The sequence below is a fragment of the Misgurnus anguillicaudatus genome, chromosome 4, assembly GCF_027580225.2.
Source record: "Misgurnus anguillicaudatus chromosome 4, ASM2758022v2, whole genome shotgun sequence".
NCBI lineage: Eukaryota > Metazoa > Chordata > Actinopteri > Cypriniformes > Cobitidae > Misgurnus > Misgurnus anguillicaudatus.
Genome location: NC_073340.2, coordinates 28,848,910 through 28,867,750, shown reverse-complemented (window position 1 = coordinate 28,867,750; position 18,841 = coordinate 28,848,910). Strand labels below are relative to the sequence as shown.

At 34.8% G+C, this 18,841-nt stretch overlaps 1 protein-coding gene across 1 annotated transcript; it reads right to left on the bottom strand.

The window, feature by feature from the left end:
* Nucleotides 1–366: 366 nt before the first annotated feature.
* On the bottom strand, nt 367–17,006 carry LOC129420885 (alpha-N-acetylgalactosaminide alpha-2,6-sialyltransferase 2-like). Its single transcript, XM_073867118.1, has 11 exons — nt 16,850–17,006; nt 15,441–15,711; nt 7,843–8,104; nt 6,338–6,503; nt 5,874–6,048; nt 5,474–5,507; nt 4,005–4,109; nt 2,781–2,884; nt 2,009–2,092; nt 1,730–1,829; nt 367–1,167 (listed from the first exon to the last, which is right to left on the bottom strand). The coding sequence occupies exons 2-11, from the start codon at nt 15,584–15,586 to the stop codon at nt 997–999; spliced, it is 1,347 nt and encodes a 448-aa protein (XP_073723219.1). The 5' UTR covers nt 15,587–15,711; nt 16,850–17,006; the 3' UTR covers nt 367–996.
* Nucleotides 17,007–18,841: the final 1,835 nt, after the last annotated feature.

Sequence of the window (18,841 nt, the reverse complement as noted above, 5' to 3'; positions counted from 1 at the left end):
TTGTGGTTCAAATGGTTTTACTACAGTAATGTTTTTTTTTAACTGTAGTAAAACCATGGTTAATTTTCGTAAGGGTTGCCCACTCCCATTTTTACAGCTTAGTTGGTCAGCTTCATTGTGACCTTAGTGAGTAATTTACATTTATCTGTATTCCCCATTCAAGCAGGGCTGTGCAGAGACATTTTGAGGGGCAGGCGCTCAAAGTATGAAAAGGGCTCATATATTCCTTGCTGACATGCATGCACACAACTGAAACAAATATTAAGCAAAAAAGAATAGAAAAGACAAATTTCCTTTGTTTTCCTTGCAAAAAGAGTGAGACATCTATATTGGGAGTTTTATATCAATATATTTTATATTCTTTGTATGAAAGTTGTGTTCAAGTGTTAAATACATTTTTGTTAAAAGTGCATTTTATTTCATATTCATGGTGTCTCAAAATAGCACAGTAAACAACACTTAGATAATCTTAAGAACATCTTAAGAGGTACTAAAGATGAATTTTTAGTATAGTGTGGGAAAATAAAGCACTTTAAGTACACTACGGAAGTGTACTACTTTTTCACCTGGGATGACAAAATACTAATATTGGGGGACTTCAATATTCACATATGCTGTCCGTCAAACTCTTTTACAAAGGATTTTTTAAATCTCATTGACTCCATTGGTCTTCAGTAAATGGTAAATGGTCCCACACATATTCATGGTCACACACTGGATGGTTTGTCATTCAGTGACATTATCATAGATGATCTCTTAGCGCAGGGATGGGCAACTTCGGTCCTGCACTCTTAAGAAAAATGGTTCTATATAGTACCAAATATATAGTACAAAGTTGCTTCTGTATGCAGTGCCCATGAAACAACTAAACAATGTCTGATCTTCACCTTTTGAAGCAGAAATCCCAAATAAATGTTTGAAAAGAAGAACAAGTTTATCCTGTGGCCAAATGCCACCCTTAGTTTAAATAAACACCTTGTACAAAGACCAGCGTTCTCAGTTTCGCATGAAGAGATTTATCAGTCCGGCCTCATGCAACTGCTTCCACAACTTCATTTCCATTCGCATGTCATGATTGGCATAAAAAATGACAGGCTTTGACTTTTTGTCATAGTAGTGGTCCGAGAATAAAGTCCAGTTTGGAGTCATATACCCGTAAGCATCAACCTGGCAATAACAGAAAATAATTACAAACTTGAAAGATAACACGGTAACACTTTAGTATAGGGACCAATTCTCACTTTTAACTAGTTTCTTATTAGCTTACATATTGGCGGTTTATTATTGATTATAAAGGACATATTAATGCCTTGTTCTGCATGACCATATTGTTTATTCTTTATCCCTATCCAATACCTAAACATAACAGCTACAACAACTACCTTATTCGCTATAAATAAGCAGTACGTTGGGAGTTAACTGAGGCAAAAGTTAAGTGTTACCCATACTAAAGTGTTACTGATAATACTATTGTAAACCGAGTTTATGGTCATTGTGGTATGTTAATTGAGAGTTACATGCCTCCAACACAGCCAGTTAGGTGAGTCTACTTAATTCCCTCATTAACATATTTAAAAAAATGTTTACAGTAACTCATCACTTTGTGTTTGCGTATAGCTTAGGGGTTAAACAGTTAACAGAGAGTAAAGAAAAACAATAGGTTGGTTGGTGTTGGCGTGCATTTGTGTCATGTGTCACATTAAGAAGCATTTCAAGGACAAGAGCTAACCTGATCACACGTATGAAGAGCAGCCAGGAGCATCACCGCTCCTGTTGTTGGTCTGTAAATGTTCCTTGCACCTATTTTCAAAAGGCTTGAATGCAAGAACCTGAAGAAAAGAAAATAATTGAACTTGCTGCTGTATTGCATACAAAAAAAGTGAATAGACAGAATGTAGCTTTTAAAATGTGTCTCCGTCTTAATGACCAGAATAATTTACATTAATCTTTTAGTGTACATTATCCAGTCCATACACCAACTTAATACATACTGATACAACATGCTCACCTGTTACTAAGATAACGGATAAAATCCGGGTGGTACATTTTAAAGTTTTTCACAGTCACATTTTCACCAAAGTATTTAGGTGGTCTGAAAAAGATTAAATTAATATTTAAAACAAACATTATAACCTGCAACACAACCAACACATTAAAGAAGCGACTATTAACTCATTCCCCTGCCAGCCATTTTTTGAAAAGTTGCCCGGCAGCATTCTTTGTATTTTCACAAAATGCCTTCCAGGAAAATGTTCTTCTAAAAATAGATAAACATACAAATATATCAAATTAAAGAACACTCTGCTTTCAAACCAAGAATAAACAAACAAACAAAACGGGCAAAAACGTTTCATCCTATCTATACTTTTGTCTCTGCTAATAAACACTTAAAAATGAGTATTTTTCTTTAAAAAATATTTTTTTAGCAAAAAGCTGAAATTATTGCAGTTTTGTAAAGGAATTTTGTTAGAGATCGATTATCAAAACATACACAGAGTTTAATATTAATAAATAATGTTTTGGCTTAAGTTTTTTAATAAATTGGGTAATCTAGTGGATAATCACGGTATTGCGGATTAACATAAAATTGTATCAGAGGAACACGTTTTTATGCAAATGTTTTATCTTAATTGACGAGATAACTCATCAATGGCGGGGAAAGAGTTTTAAGAAGGACAAAACAGATAAAGCAATGAGAGTTGGACTTGACCTGTTTGGAGGACACTAAAACTGTACCGGACATATAAAGTATCTATATAAAAAAAATCCTCAATATTTACATTGTGCTGCTCTCAGGGCCTTCTTCAATGACTGTATGTGTGGCGGCCGCTCTGATAAGAATGTAGTCTCGGGTGTTATCTGGCAAAAAAATGTATCTGGTCTCCTGTACAGAGGAAAAGAAAGAGTTGGTGAGAGCAAATTATTAATAATGAATATATAAATTAAGAGTTTGGTTCCAAAACGCGATAAACGCCATTTTTGAAAAAAATATGAGTAATTGCCAAAATCAGTATTAAATCAGGTCAGTTGTTAAAAATAAATTCGTAATTTTACGCAAAATCCAATATCCGCTTGTTATTCTGTCATCTTTTCTCCCTTTTCCCCCAAAATGCGATAAACGCCACTCCTCCTTTTTTACAGAACGCAATAAATCCATTCCAGAAATTACAGCCCACCAGTCACGCAATGTAAACAAACAATGGCGGCGCGCTGAGTACACAGAGTCCTAGTTTTCCTCATCTATGTTGTACTTCGTGATCAACAAACAAAACAAAATTATACTTTAATTGCATTGATAAAACTGTGATGGTTTTCTGTGACGGGAAAGAAACGTAACCCATCAAAATCTAATAATTTCCGCGAGAGGCACTCGGGTGCTTGTTCTCCCGACAGCATCAAGCTTCTCATGCTAACACATTGACCCCAGAGGATCTTATGAAAAACTTTATATTATTTTACTCAAAGTCAACGAAAATCGAGCAGGACCAAAACATTTTACAGCTGATCGCTGTGAAAATGTAAAGAGACGACCGTAGCAATGTGTTCTTAATATAACAAAGTAAGTGTTTTGGTTAATGCCATTAATGTTTATTTTTAATCATTGTATACCACTAGTCAACTAAATAAATACAAAATGGTAAAGATGAATGCACATTTATACATTGATTTAATAGATTTATAGCATTTTGAAATAAAAAACTTGTCATGGATTTATTGCATTTTGTGGAAAAAAGAATTCGTTTTTATAATAAATCTTTGAAAATCAAGTTATGGATTTGAATTTTTTTTGTTTTTATAACCTAAAGATGCTATGTGAAAGTTTGTAATAGATAATAGTGGTTTTCATCTTGTCACTTTCTTGGTATAGAAAACACGTTTTTACCGAAATTTGTCAAAATGGATTTGTTGCATTTTGGAACCAAACTCTTCAAATATATTTCTGTTGGAGAACTCCAGAATTAATGACAAACTAAAAGGTGGTCTAGCTGGACACCACTGTTTACCTCGGATACTGGTGGTCCCCTGAAGCCCAATCGACCATAATTATTCATGGAGTTTCGCATGGTGTTTGTTGAGAATGTATAAAAAGATGTTCGAGATCCCACATCAGTGGGGAACCTTCAGGGCCTTCTACGCCTTCAGAGAAGGCCTAAAAAAATTTATTAAAATATTTTTTATAATAATACTAATAAATAATAAAGTATTCAATAAAAATATGTTTTTACATGTTTAAATTTATATTTAATTTAATTTAATACATGTAATATATTTTCTCTCATCTATGTTCTAACGTTAAGCTTACTGTCAGGTTCATATCCAATCAGAATCGTCTGTCTCTATTAAGGCCCGGTAAACTGGCTCATTCATTGGTTAGGACTTCAAGAATCCCAAGGAAGGCCAAGCTATGTGTTTTGGTGTGGAGAGTGACGGGCAAATCGACCAATCACGCTTTGATTTCAAGTGGGCGGGTAAAAAACAAAGCATTGTAAGCCTTCATGAAGTCCTAATCATGCAACAAGCTGGATGCGAGCTGCCGTAAAACACCAAAGAAGAAGAAGTCTTAATCATAGACCGTCTAATGGCCCGAATCTCTGCGGTGAGAGTGGTTGAGGTAAATGGCAGAAAACGTGATTGACGTTGTGGCTAGTTTGATAGGGCTGAGGTAAAAACGAAATTACTTAAGCGGGTACTCGTGAAGAGCACAGCCGAGAGATGCGCATGCAGCTGCGCAGCGCATATCAGACGTGAACACGAGAAAAATAATGGGTTTAATTATACTTTCACTTCCTGACAGTTTTACTTGAGGATAGTAATGACTGCAGGCGACGCCGAATTACATACAATATAATTACCTAACTAAATCTCAGAGAATGCAAAAACATTCACCGGGGCTCGGGCTAGGTATTGCGAGCCCGCAAAATATAACAGTTATAAGCCACAAGGAGGTGCACTGAGAGCGCAGGGTGCTATATTTCCCCTTATGAAAAAAGACTAACAAGCTATCCTACAGCTAAATATATATTTACAAAAAACAAAAATTAAATGCAAATTTACAGAGCAGCAGAGTCTGTATTTGTGTTTATCAGTTAGATTAAAGTAATTTTAAACTTTAAAACTGCATTTAAAGGCAAACGATGCCTATTCTGTAATTTAACTTTGCGTGCTCAGAATTTTTACACGTTCACTGTATGCTTTAACGAAATACGAATAGCCTAGTATTATATTCTGAATTTTAAAATTTATGAAAAACAAACTACTCTCAATTTATTTTGGTGTTTTTTCCCCCATGCTCACTTGTCTCCATTTTCCTGTTTTTAAGAATTAAGGCTGTGTAGTAAGTAGAACCTATCCATTAAATTTGTGACTTTCATTTATTGCGCCATGCGTAATTGCGCATGGAGAGGCATTTGCACTTCATTGCATATTTTGAAGGCCCAGCTGAAGTACTCACGGTTCGCCACTGTCCCACATCCTCCTCAAACCCCTTTAAAACTGCACCATTCACCCTAAAGATGGAAGAGAGAAGCATTAGGGCTTTACATTAATGGACAAGATTTTAACAAACTAAGAGATCTGTCTCATTTTTAAGAAATCAAATGATGATACAATTATATTACCCTATAATTACTTCAATTGGTAAACGCCTAAATATTTTACATTTTTCAACATAATTTCCTCACTTTAAGTAAAAATGTTAAGTTCAGTTGTAGATATTTTAGGTTTTACCAATTGAAGTATGAGTTATATTATCATTTTTAAATTATTTAATAAAAAAAATACCTTTTCATGTAAGGTGTGTGCAAACATATTGTACTATAAAAGTTTTGTTATGTCTCACCTTTCTTGAAAAAAAAGATTATAGTCTCCCTTACCTGAACACATAATCGTGCTCATCAATCTCTTTGCCTTTTTTTGATCCATTCAGTATTCCTCCGTTTCCCACCACGGCACAGCGGATGCACTGTGATCTGCTTTTCCTTTGCTCCCAGTCGTCAAACATTAACCGATTTGCGGATGTGTTTAAAATCCCCAGTGAGCTATTCAACACTGTGAAGACACAAAAATAAACGTAAACCCTAATAATTAATTTTTAAAATGACAGTGCTCAAATAACACAAATAATAATAATACTTTCATTTATTAAAATTATTATTATTAGTAATTGATTTTCAAAACAAGTTCTTTTGTTCTGTAAAGGGTTTCTATCTGAAGTACGAGGTCTACAAAAAGCTTTTGTATTAAAGTTGTATTATGTAAATTAGCAATATAAAAACAATAAAAACAAACTCTTGGTTAAGAAATCTGACTTTAATTGTTAAATTACGTTAACACAAACCATCAACAGAAACATTTGCCCAGCCAAAAGATCTACAATAACGTCCCAGTCGCTGGTACTCTTCTGGAGTAAAATGCTTTGCCCACTGCAGGACTGGAATTGTTTGTAGAAACATCTCAGAGAAGTTGGTCTGAGGTACACGCTTTCTGATATTGTTTGGACAGTCCTGAAAAAATAACAAAATTAAAATAAAGATCATTAAACATTTTCCCATTTAATGAGTTTTGAACAGCACATTATACTTAACAGCGTACAACAAACATTCCAGACCCCTCCCCAATAGGCTTTATGCCCAGCTGCACTACTTCCTGAACTTCAGCCAGCTCCTTGTTTCCTGTCTGCCATTATTGGACAAACTGATTAATCCAGGTGTGTCTGATTATTGTTGTTGTGACTACTGAGGTCAGGCACACCTGGATTAATCCGTTGGTCCAATAATTTGGAGTGGATTTTGGTGGGTTGACATTAGCAAGTGTCCAGTCAATCAGATAAGGCTGCTCGGACAACTCTTTTACTGTATGTCTGACCTCCGTGCCAAAGCAGAAAAGAAGAGGGCTTTTGATTGGCTCAAACTATTTCTGCTTATCATCCTTTCAAACCCCCTCACCATCTCATGAAGGCAGGATGATCGTAAACATTCCTTAAGGAAAAACATATTTCAAAGTATTGGCTTACCAAAGAATAAATCTTTACAATCCTTTCACCAACAAAATGTACTAAAACCATCACCTATTGACTTGACTTGTTCTTTATGTTATGAAGCTGTTCAAATAATCACAGTTATTAACATATGAATGAATGCATGTATGATATAGAAACATTTTGCTGTCATGTTTATACTTGTTACATTCAGGATAATGCCAATGGGTTGGTAAGTGGAAATTGCATAGATTAAATTCTAAAGACAAAGTTAAACTCTGTACTTTATGCTATGCAAATGAGTTCCTCACTGTGAAGAGAGTTGGGCCACATTTTGTGGGCTTCCACTGACATCCACAGCCAATCACGGATCTGCATCAGAAAAGCGCCAAGATGCAAACTCTTCCTTATCTAAAGTTATAAAAGTACCTTTTTTCCTGCGTGCTAGAGACTGAAACAGGACACAACAAAATCCTACACTCTGAGTCTCAGGCCCTATGCTAAGAGACTGAAACAGAGCGCTGAGAGACAAGCATATTTGTTTTATATATTAAAACAACCTTTTCAGATTTAGCTGCACCTTTTTTATTTAATTCAGAAGTGTAGTTTCTGTGAAACTCTTGTCTTTTATCTGATAGTCCCGTCTCAAATTCATGCTATTGTTTGATCTAATATCATGTTGTGTTAAGGTCAAATATGATTTACTTGGAAGTTCTCCAATTGCATTTATCGTACTGACACTTTCTTGGCTGGGAAAGAGTCTCTATGCATTTTGAAATCTAAATGAAAAGTTTTAAATGCAAGCATGTGCATTTCACTATAAACCCATTATAACACTACAGTAGACACTATGAACTGACACTTACAGTTTGTGAAGGAACATCATCCACAGCATACTGGTCACCAAAAAAGTCTGCTACAGTGGGTTTTACTGTAATGAATATTTCTGTCCCATCTTCTGGTACTGTCCTGGAAGGGTTTGTGTTTAGATTTGTAATGTGAGGTTGTGTGTATTTTGAGGTTGATGGATCTGGAAGATCTGAATGTTTAACTGAAATCTTCAGTTCATTTTCAGAAGACTGTTGATAGTTCAAACTGTTGTTGATGTTGTTTTCATTGTAATACAACCTGTAAGCAGGAAAGACAGAACAGAAAACAAACTGTATGATTTATTAAACATTAAAAAATCATGTCATTTGCTTTTTTTGTATCAAAACATTCCTCTATTTGTTTAAGCATGTTAAACTAACATGGTAACATTGGTTTGAAGTCGTGGCAACAAATGAATTTTTGTAGGGTAACGGTTAGGATTTTATTGTTCTTCTAGTAAAATTACACTCTTCCCCTTTAAAGAAATGAACTTAAAAAGGTGTGAATTAAAAACATGACAAGCATTGAATTTTGCATTTCTATTGCCTTTGTTTGTAGGTACAAAATAACTTTTATCAACCAGTCTGGTATATGATATACTGTACTTAACGTAAGCAAACACGATCATGAAGAAACCAGAAAGCTTATTTTTCCTAGTATTGTTGACATCAAGAATTACATTTTCACTAGTAAAAATGTTAATACTTAAAATCAGAAAATTTATTTCTACTAGTAACAATTGCTATTTTTGATATCAATAATTGAATTGTTACTAATAAAAATGTGAATTCTTGATATCAACTGCAAAACGACAAAACCTTTGCATTCATCCCGCTGAATAGCATGAATCCACATTATCTTCGTTTTATCAGTTGGAAAAGAATGGAAACTGATATACGGGTGTTTAGTAGAACTATTAAAACATTTAGGAATGCATCAACGATATCCCTCGCTGTGCTCGCCGCCATTGCTTCAGACTAAACCGGAAGTCGTCTTCTTCTTCTAGGATTTAATGGCGGTTGACAAACCAACTTTTAAGCTAGATCTACTCTTTCAAAAAAAAAAAAAAAAAAATGAAATTCATATATAAAAAGTTTACATAGAAGGGAGTTTTACATACTATTAAATAAACCTATTTATATTTAAAAAATATAAATAACTCATGATAAATTCTTGATTGTCTCCTAGGAGAACCTGAAGTGTCAGCTCATTGATTTTAATATTTCTTAAAGCGTGTCTTTCATTCTATAAGCACATGTTCTACAGTTTCAGCTAACACACATTTATCACAGTTTTCATTCTCATGTTTACAAATTCTGTGTAAGTATTTTTTAATAAACAATGTCCAATACGCATTCTTGTGACTAAAACATCATCTTTCCTGTTTCCAAATCTTCTTCTCTCTGAAACAACTCTTTCTTGAATGCAGTAAAAATTTCTACATTTTGTTCCTTCATTCCATTCCTTTTGCCAATTTTCCTGTTTTTGATTCGGTATTATCACTTTAATTTCTGTTTTACATAATGCCACTTCAATGTCAATTTGTGAATGCCGGTTTAGCCAGTTTGTCAGACACTTAATTTCCTTTCACACCCATATGTGATGGAACCCAGATAAGTTTTACCAGAAGTCCATACTGTCTTATCATGTCTTGCCTTGCTGATGATTTTTTACTTTCCAAGCTATTTAGAGCTGCTAGAGAATCTGTACATATCAACTAGTAAGAATTCACATTTTTACTAGTAACAATATAATTATTGATTTAAAAAATAAAGGTTTTTACTAGTAAGAATTTGAATGGTGGCCTATGGTGACATTTAACTAGTGAAAATACAATTGTTGATATCAAGAATTTGCATTTTTACTAGTAAAAACTGAATTGTTGATAAAGAATTTTAGTTGTTACTAGTGGAGATTGAATTTTTGATATCATAACCTGCAATTGTTACTAGTAGAAATCTAATTCCTGCTACCAAGAATGAGCATTTTAACTAGTGGAAATTGAATTGTCAATATCACAAATTCATATCCTATGAATGATTAAAAGGCAAAACTGCTTGCCTATCGCCATTTCTGATATCGAGAATTAAATTTTAACTATAGTAAAAATGTAATTGTTGATATAAAGGACTCAACGAATTAAAGTAAAAACGGCTTTCCATAAATGTTTAACAAAGGTAGATTCACAAAGCCCAGAACTCATTGCTTTGTGGTAAAACAAAAGCAGCAGTGTCAGTTTTACTTCACAATACTGTTTTGATCGGACTATTGCGATTCATTAAACCAAACAGTGTGAATTTATTGTCTGACCTTGAAGGATAATTAAATCTTCTGCATTATACAACAGATGTTTTTTGTTTGCATTAAACTTTGTTTACACTGAAAACCTAATAAGTTAACTGAAATCATTTGAGTTAATTCATTCCCTCAATTCAATTAAAGGTGGAGACTCTGTGGCGGATTTAGCAAATTGGGGGCCCAAGGCGAAGGTATGTATGGGGCCCCCCTTTATGATCTATAAAAGTGTCAGGAACAGCAGAGAGAACCCAAGTGCAGAAGGATGTTGGGGTTTAACAGAAAACACTTTATTGTTTGACACAAAAACAAAAGCCCACGAGGGGGTAAACACAATTAACAAGAGCTTGACAAAGACTGAAACACTAAACTAGACTCACAACTAGACAGATAAACTAGACTTGACTTCTTGACTGGAATAGACACAACTTGATCACACGGAGAATACAAAATGAACCTGCACAGAACTGAGGACAAGAGAACATTATATTAGAGAAACTAAACAAGATAACGAGGAGGGAACAGGTGATGGGAATAAGTAATGATTACTAATAAGCAGGAGAACGAGGGGGCGGGGACAAATGACAAGACACTGGAGGCACATGCCACAGTAAACAAGGCATGAGCCTCCACATAAAGCCTGGGACTGCCAGAACCCTGCCACCATGACAAAATACAAATACAACATAAGACTTCAAGCCAGTGTCTTGACAGTACCCCTCCCTCAAGGGACTCCACCTGGCGTCCCAAAAGGGAACACACAAGACAAGAAAACATGACAGATAACAACATGACAAGATTATGAACACATCAGACTATAAAATAATAAAAACTAAATCAGACACACATAAGTCCATGGGATTTACCAAACAAAACAGTCCAAGGGGGCTTGGGTAGTGGTGGCTACAGCTGATGCACAGAGGGCAGTGGCTGCAGCTGATGCGCGGGCTCGGTGGGCGGTGTGGACTGCGTGGGCTCGGTGGGCGGTGCGGAATGCGTGGGCTCGGTGGGCGGCGCGGAATGCTCGGGCTTGGTGGGCGGCGCGGAATGCACGGGCTCGGTAATCCCGTAGGCCGCGGCGAAACAAACAGCAGCCAGTCCGAGAATCGGACCGGACAAGGCAGCCAACCCCTCAAGGTCCGAATCGGACTCCATGACGGCCCTCCAAAGATCGGCAAAAGCCGCACACGGATCCGCCCGGTCAGCCAATATGAGACAGGGCGCACCGCGACGGGCAGCAGAACCTAAACAGGTGCTGCAGCTGATCCCGACACCGTCGCTGGGTTCAATTGTGGCAGGTTCATTCTGTCAGGAACAGCAGAGAGAACCCAAGTGCAGAAGGATGTCGGGGTTTAATAGAAAACACTTTATTATTTGACACAAAAACAAAAGTGCACGAGGGGGAAACACAATTAACAAGAGCTTGACAAAGACTAAACACTAAACTAGACTCACAACTAGACAGATAAACTAGACTTGACTTGACTTCTTGACTGGAATAGACACAACTTGATCACACGGACAATACAAAATGCACAGAACTGGCAATGCATCAAAGCCAATGTTGTTACTAATCTTTCACATGCCCAAGACATATAAAAGGTAAAAAAAGCATCTTGGAAAGCATCTTTGCAGTGATTTTTGTGTAAGCATATCAGTGAGTTTCACATATTTTTAAACGAAAGTTTAGTTCATTTTAGAAAGGATTGTTTCATTTAGGGCTGCACGATTACAGGAAAAATGATGATCACGATTGTTTTGCTCAAACTTTTGATCACGATTAAAAATACGATCATTCTTTTAGTGAAGAACTTTTATTTACTTCAGTATTTTTATTACACTTTACAGCCATGTATAAAATATTATATACATTTTATAGGCCTATATTATAAAATATTTTATTGTTTTGTAATATCCACAGCTCACATTCTCTTAGATCTTTTTAAAACATTTAAAATAATTCTGCAAAATTCTGCATAGATTTTGCAAAAGAAATCCGCAGAAATAACAAAAATAACTCCTTACACAGATTCCTTACAGCTGTACTACTATTGCAGCAATTAAAGCAGTTCAGTTTTAACTGTCAAAATTATAAAATCTTATATTATATATTATCTTTTTTTTATTTTAGAGCCTTTTTTGTTTGTTAAATTAAGGTTTTTGATAATGACCAAGCGGTGTCCGACAGCTAACGTCATGTTGACGACTTGTTTGATCAAATGAGCCTCTCAAATCAACACTTCACTTGCCTACAATAACATCTATATAAAATATATATTTTCAGCATATAACAATTTTAGTTTAGATGTTTATTGTCAACAAAAAGCGGAGGGAGGCTCTGTTGCTCGTAGTCGCGAAGAGGTGCAGAAAAATAATGAAAAAGAATGAATCAAAACAAAAAGAAATAAACATGAAACGAAATAAACATGAAGTTTGCCTTACCTTACACATTCGCTATGCATCAGTCTTTTATATAGATTATGTGCAGTATTTAAGGTTTTAATTCAGTTCTCCATATTCCCCGATGCGCCGAATGTCCCTTCTGCTGGCGGAGACGCTAAACACTGTTGCAACAGGTGCATTGTGAATGTGCGTAGTGGACTCGTGCGATAAGTTAAATGTCTTTATTTTACAATTTATCAATGCCTCAACGTTTCTTTTAATTAAATTAAAATATACAAAGGTGAAGAAGCCTAAAAAATCCAGAGGGCTGTGATGTTAAAATTGGTCCGAAACCCGACCCGAGGCGTGTAAAAAAGGCAGAAATGCAGGGCTCTAATATATATTTATATCAAATTAGAATTAAACTGAAATAAAAACAAAACATTTTTGAATAAAAAATGCCTATGATATGCCTTTTATGTGGCAATAATTTTTTTTAAACCCCTTGCTGCTCACTGTGCTTATTGGAAACATATGGCTAACTTACATGATACGCGATCCGTTATTGTTGTTTGTGTCGTGGATGTCTGGGATTTTTTTTTATGGTTGCGGCTTGTGTCTTCAGCTTTTGAAACTCTTGATATTTCACGTTTGAACGGAACAGGAGCACAGTTTGCACAAGACTCGTAACTTACCTGATCAACATCACTTTCCTCAAATCCGAAATATCCAAACAATGGAATAGGCCTATATGACCCTTTTTGGGAATTAAACATACATATTTCTGCACTTTCTTCTTGTTGCTCTGCCATTATGTTTGTTCCAAAATGACTGTAAATCTTGTGATGCTAACGTATTTCTACCATAACACAGACTGCGCTTGCAAAGAAACACTCCGTTCACTCTGACTCTGCCCATAACAAACACATTGCTTGAATCTAGACCGTCTGCTTTGTGCTTGGTCTTTGCACATTAATCGCGACGATTGTCATTAATTAATCGTGGGGCACGCATATCGTTATCATGATAAAAATACGATTAATCGTGCAGCCCTAGTTTCATTGCACCTATGCAGCCATTGTAGAGGTATATATTTGTAGTTTGTCTCTTGTTCGTGGTTTCTGTTTTGATGTTTTGGATGTTCTAGATTTTGACCTGTTTATTGGATTACGTTTTTGGATTGCCCTATTTGGATGTGTTAGTACTGTGGCCTGGAAAGGCAAAAAAATACAATGCTAAATTACTTATTTACTAGACTAAAAACAAAGTCTTTAAACAAATTTACAAGTTTTTTAACAAAATTCACAAGTTTTTAACAAATTCACAAGTTTTTAACAAATGTACGAGTTTAACAAATTTACAATGAGTGAACAAAATTACACGTTTTTTAACAAATTTACAATGAGCGAATAAATTTACAATTTTTTAACAAATTTACAAGTGTTTAAACAAATTTACAAAGAGCAAACAAAAAGTTTTTTAACTACTTATTACGAAAAGGGTAGGTACTAAAGATTATATGCATTCGTCACTTTTCCACGTAACCACACTGGAGCACGCCCTGTTTAGTGGCAAAACGTTCAACAAAATGGCTGGTTTTCATAGCGGCTGCTGCGAAAGTTCCAGTAAAACTGACTATATCAGCTTAAATTTAATTTAGTTGGACTTGATAGCAGAGGTGGACAATACTTAGTTACATTAGTTACATTTTCCAAGCATCTGTGCTTTATTAGGTTGTTTGTATTGGAAAAAACATTACTTCACTACATTAACTCTTTCCCCGCCAGCGTTTTTAAAAAAAAGTTGCCAGCGCCAGCATTTTTCATGATTTTCACAAAAGTTTAATGCATTCCAGAAAATGTTCTTCTTTAAATATATAAACATTCAATATATCAAATGAAAGAACAGACCCTCATCTTTCAAAAAAAAAAAAAAGTTTAATCCTACCTTCATTAGTTCTCTTGTAATCACCTCTCAAACATGGGTAGGTTTCTTCAAAAACACCCAATTTTGAGCAAAAAGCTGAGATAAGTCCATTTTTGTGAAGGACTTTTGATAGAGATCAGATACAGAGCGATCTTTAAAACATACAAAAAGAAAAAAAAAAGTTCTTTCTCTTTTACGTGAGGCGTTACTTCCGGGGTTGTATATTATCCACCTGGTGGATAATAGCGGTATTGCGGAAAGACGGAAAATCTCGTCATTGGCAGTTTCTCTTAATTGACGAGATATCTCGTCAATGGCGGCGAAAGAGTTAAAGCAGTCATACAGTGTATTCTTTTATATTGCATATTAAAATTGATTTAATACCTAATTACATTAAAATAGTGTACTTTTACTTGAGTAAAAGTATGTTAATGTACTTAAATATTAAATGCAAAACAAAATCTTCTATTTATGAAATGTAATAGAGTAAAAATCATGACAATATGCTTTGCAATGTATGTTTTCCAAAGAAAAAACACGGATAAAATACAAATACTTGAAAAAAAACTCTGCTTGATAGTGACCCTAGCTTGTCAACCCACCTGTGGTCTGTGGACGTTAGCATGAACAATTTACTTCTCCTTTCGGTGTTTTTTGGCATGAAACGATAGCTCCGAATTCTTGTTAATCTGTTAGTCTATCGCACAACAGCTTTTTCCAATTTCTGACGCTTGTTTCCATGGTAACTGCATGTTGAAATGATTAGCGGGGGAACTGTATCTAGTGATCTCTTCTCTTGAGAGACAACATGTAAATTATTTACTTCCTTATTGACAAATTACCAAATAACGCCTATTGCAATTGCTGCAGGCAAACTTTAAATTAATCAGAAACTATTAAGATGGCTATCAGCTTTCCATTGTTGTTCATAAATGCGTTAAAAAAGCAAACATTTATTGCATACTGCAAAGTATTATGAGTAAAGCTCTACCTGTAGTGTTTTATGTTGAAGCTGGTTGGTTTTTCCCATGGCATTTGAATATACAGTGCCATGAACACTACAAATAATGCCAACAATCCGATTCCCACCACAGCTATGAAACATTGCAGCAGTCTCCGGGGAAGCTGGATCATCATTGTAACTCTTTCCTTGATCCCAAATTGCTGTACACCTGGTCACCTTGTAAGGAGGGTTTGGGGGTTTTGATGAACACTGTTTTGATAAAATTGTAAAGTGCTTCTCAATAGATTTTCACACGGCACTGAAAAAAATAAGTAAAATTTTCTTTTGCAAGTTTTTGCATTCAGGTTTTTCAAGTAAATTTAACACTTGCATAATTAAATAAAATTTACTTAGAAAAGCTGAGTAAAATTAACAAAAAACAATAAGTAGAATTGAATTTAGAATTAGAATAACTTAAGAATTTACTTAAGTTTACAACTTAAATTCAACAATAAACACTAACAAGTCTTTTTTTTGTTAAAAACACATTAAATAGCATTTAATTTCACATTTTACTCTCCAAATGCAGTCCTATGCAAAGCATGCTGGAAAGTACAATTCCACTGCCTTGTTAGTTATATTTACTTAAATAATTAAATGCATGACACGCACGTCCCGCGTCATTGTTTATGCGTCTCATTTATAATTTCCTCATAACTGCTTTAGTGTAGTTTGCGACATTTCTCGTTGTGAATGTTGATATACATGTAAATCTCTCGTTTTTCAGAGCTGAACCATAACTTTTGTTGTAATGACACAGTAATGAACAGAATATCAAGTTAAAATTCATTTTTTAATTTAATACGCACAATTGTCTAAAATCTGTTCTTTTTGTACAAATCTGGATTGACAAGAATGACACTTGCTTGAAAAGGTTTTTGTAGAAAAAAAACTTTTATTTTGTGTTGGAGCTCAAAGTAGACCATGAGTAATGTCTGAAGATGACTACCCTGTAAGTCCATCTTTAAAGGAAGCTTTTGCAAACTGCATACAAACTCTTAAATAATAATAAAAAATATTCCCAGGTGATAAAGTTTTACCTACACTCTAAAATATTTGTTGTAATTTTGCAGCTGGTTGCCAGTAACTTACTGTAGAAAATAAAGTCAAAAAATTTTTCATGTTCATTTAATTTTGAACAAAATGTTGCCAGTAAATAACATAAATGTAAAATCTACAGTAAGTTACTGGCAGCTAGTTGCCAGTAATACCCATTAATACTGTAATTTCTACAGACATTTAGTTATAAATACCCATGTTTTCCATAATAAAGACAGTGATACAAAAACTTAACTGTGACCATGAGTAATGCTCAAGAACAGCTGCATCTTTACACTCACAAAGAACTACAAAAAGACACAAAAGACATTTAAATACAAATCAAAAATGTCTCATACCTTAAGGGAAACTTCTGTCAAGCAATGAAAGTTGGACTGAGTTGAACTCAGTTTAACTAACAGACACAGTCACACATAGAGGTGCTTGAGAGGCGACACTGTTGTGAGATGAACAACAGCTGCTAGGAAGTCATTCACTCCTCTATCCTCTCCCTCTAAAAAATAAACGTATGAGGAAGAGAGAGAGATAGCTATGTAAAATGTTTTAATCACATTTCTTTCATTTTCTTAAAATGTGATGTGCTGCAGGATGTGACACACATTACTTAAAAACACATTTGCCATGCAGTCTCTCAATATGAGGTCATAAAACTACATACTACTTGGAAATAACATGGTTTAAGAGACACTTACAAGAGAACAATTTGGAAAGCTAAGAAAAACACACAAGTTTATTTTAAAGATTTATTGTCTTACTAACAATACAAGCATATATTCTTCACTGTTAAAAAACGGCTAGTAATCCTGATATACAAGGACGTGGGAAAAAACAAATAATGAAAGACAAACAAAATTTACATGAAACAAGACAAGCTAAAACAAACAAACAGTTATTAGCCCTGTTCACACAGACATCCCGGAAAATACACAGAAAATGCATCCTGGATTTTTCTGGGATCGTTTGATTTTTTTGTTCCTTCACACTGCCAATGATTTGCCGGCATCTGCAAGGTCCCGGAAAGACACGTGGCCTATAAAATCCTGCACTAACCTCTACGCAGTGTTTGAAGTTTGCATTTTATTTATTATTTCCCTCTCCAGAAACCACTCGCATGTTTTTTTGTTTATGATAAGACTATAAAGGAGTGCGTCATGCGCCATTCTATGTTGGTGAATGATCTCAGCTTCAGAGTGGATATTTGAGGAGCTCCCTGATTTCTCAACGTGATTGTTAATATGCATTTAAAACACCAGTTTTGAAGAGCAAAGCAATATATCTTGTTGGGATGACGCGTGGGCATTTTTGTTTATTATAAGCTCAAATGAGCATGTGACGCGATATTCTTTTATGCTGCTGAATGATCACTGCTTCAGCTCGGTAAGTGACGAGCTGACTTACCTGATATCTGCTTTAGTCCAGTTTGCTGACATTTCTCATTGTGAATGTTGTAAATCCCTCATTTTAAAGAGTTGAACCACTTCATGTTGCCATGACACGCACGTCCCGCGTCATTGTTTCTGCGTCTCATTTATAATTTCCTCATAACTGCTTTAATCTAGTTTGCGACATTTCTCATTGTGAATGTTGATATACATGTAAATCTCTCGTTTTTCAGAGCTGAACCTTAACTTTTGTTGTAATGATGCAGTAATGAACAGAATATCAAGTTAAAATACATTTTTTGATTCACTGCTCCTTTAATAAATCTAAAGCAGAAAATACATTTATTTTGTGATTGATTTTCTTCCTCTGATTTTCTCTTTTTTTTAATGTCATAGTTTGCCAAAGCCTATCACCGCATCCTCACAAAAAAAGTCTAGTTTTTATCTTTATTGTACATTGTCAAAGAAACGATACGTTACATTATTTGACCATTAAAATATATAATCAATTTGTCTTTTAACACAGGTTTCTTTCCAGATAAAATGAAGGTGGCTAAAATTATTCCTACTTTTAGATCTGGGGATAGGCATAGTCTCACGAATTTTAGGCCTATATATTTGCTTTCCCAATTTTCAAAAATTCTAGAGAAGCTTTTTGTTAAGAGATTTTATTATTTTCTTGAAAAACATTCCTTGATACATGATAATCAGTTTGGGTTTCGAAGCACTCGCTCAACAGCTATGGCTTTGATAAAAATCACAGAGGACATTATTACAGAATTGGATAATAAAAATCATACAGTTGGTGTTTTTATTGAGCTCAAAATGGCCTTTGATACTCTTGATCATGATATATTGATATCTAAATTACACACATATGGAGAGGTGTAGTATTGAATTGGATTGTTGGTTACTTAGAAAATAGACAATAATATGTAGAGTATATAG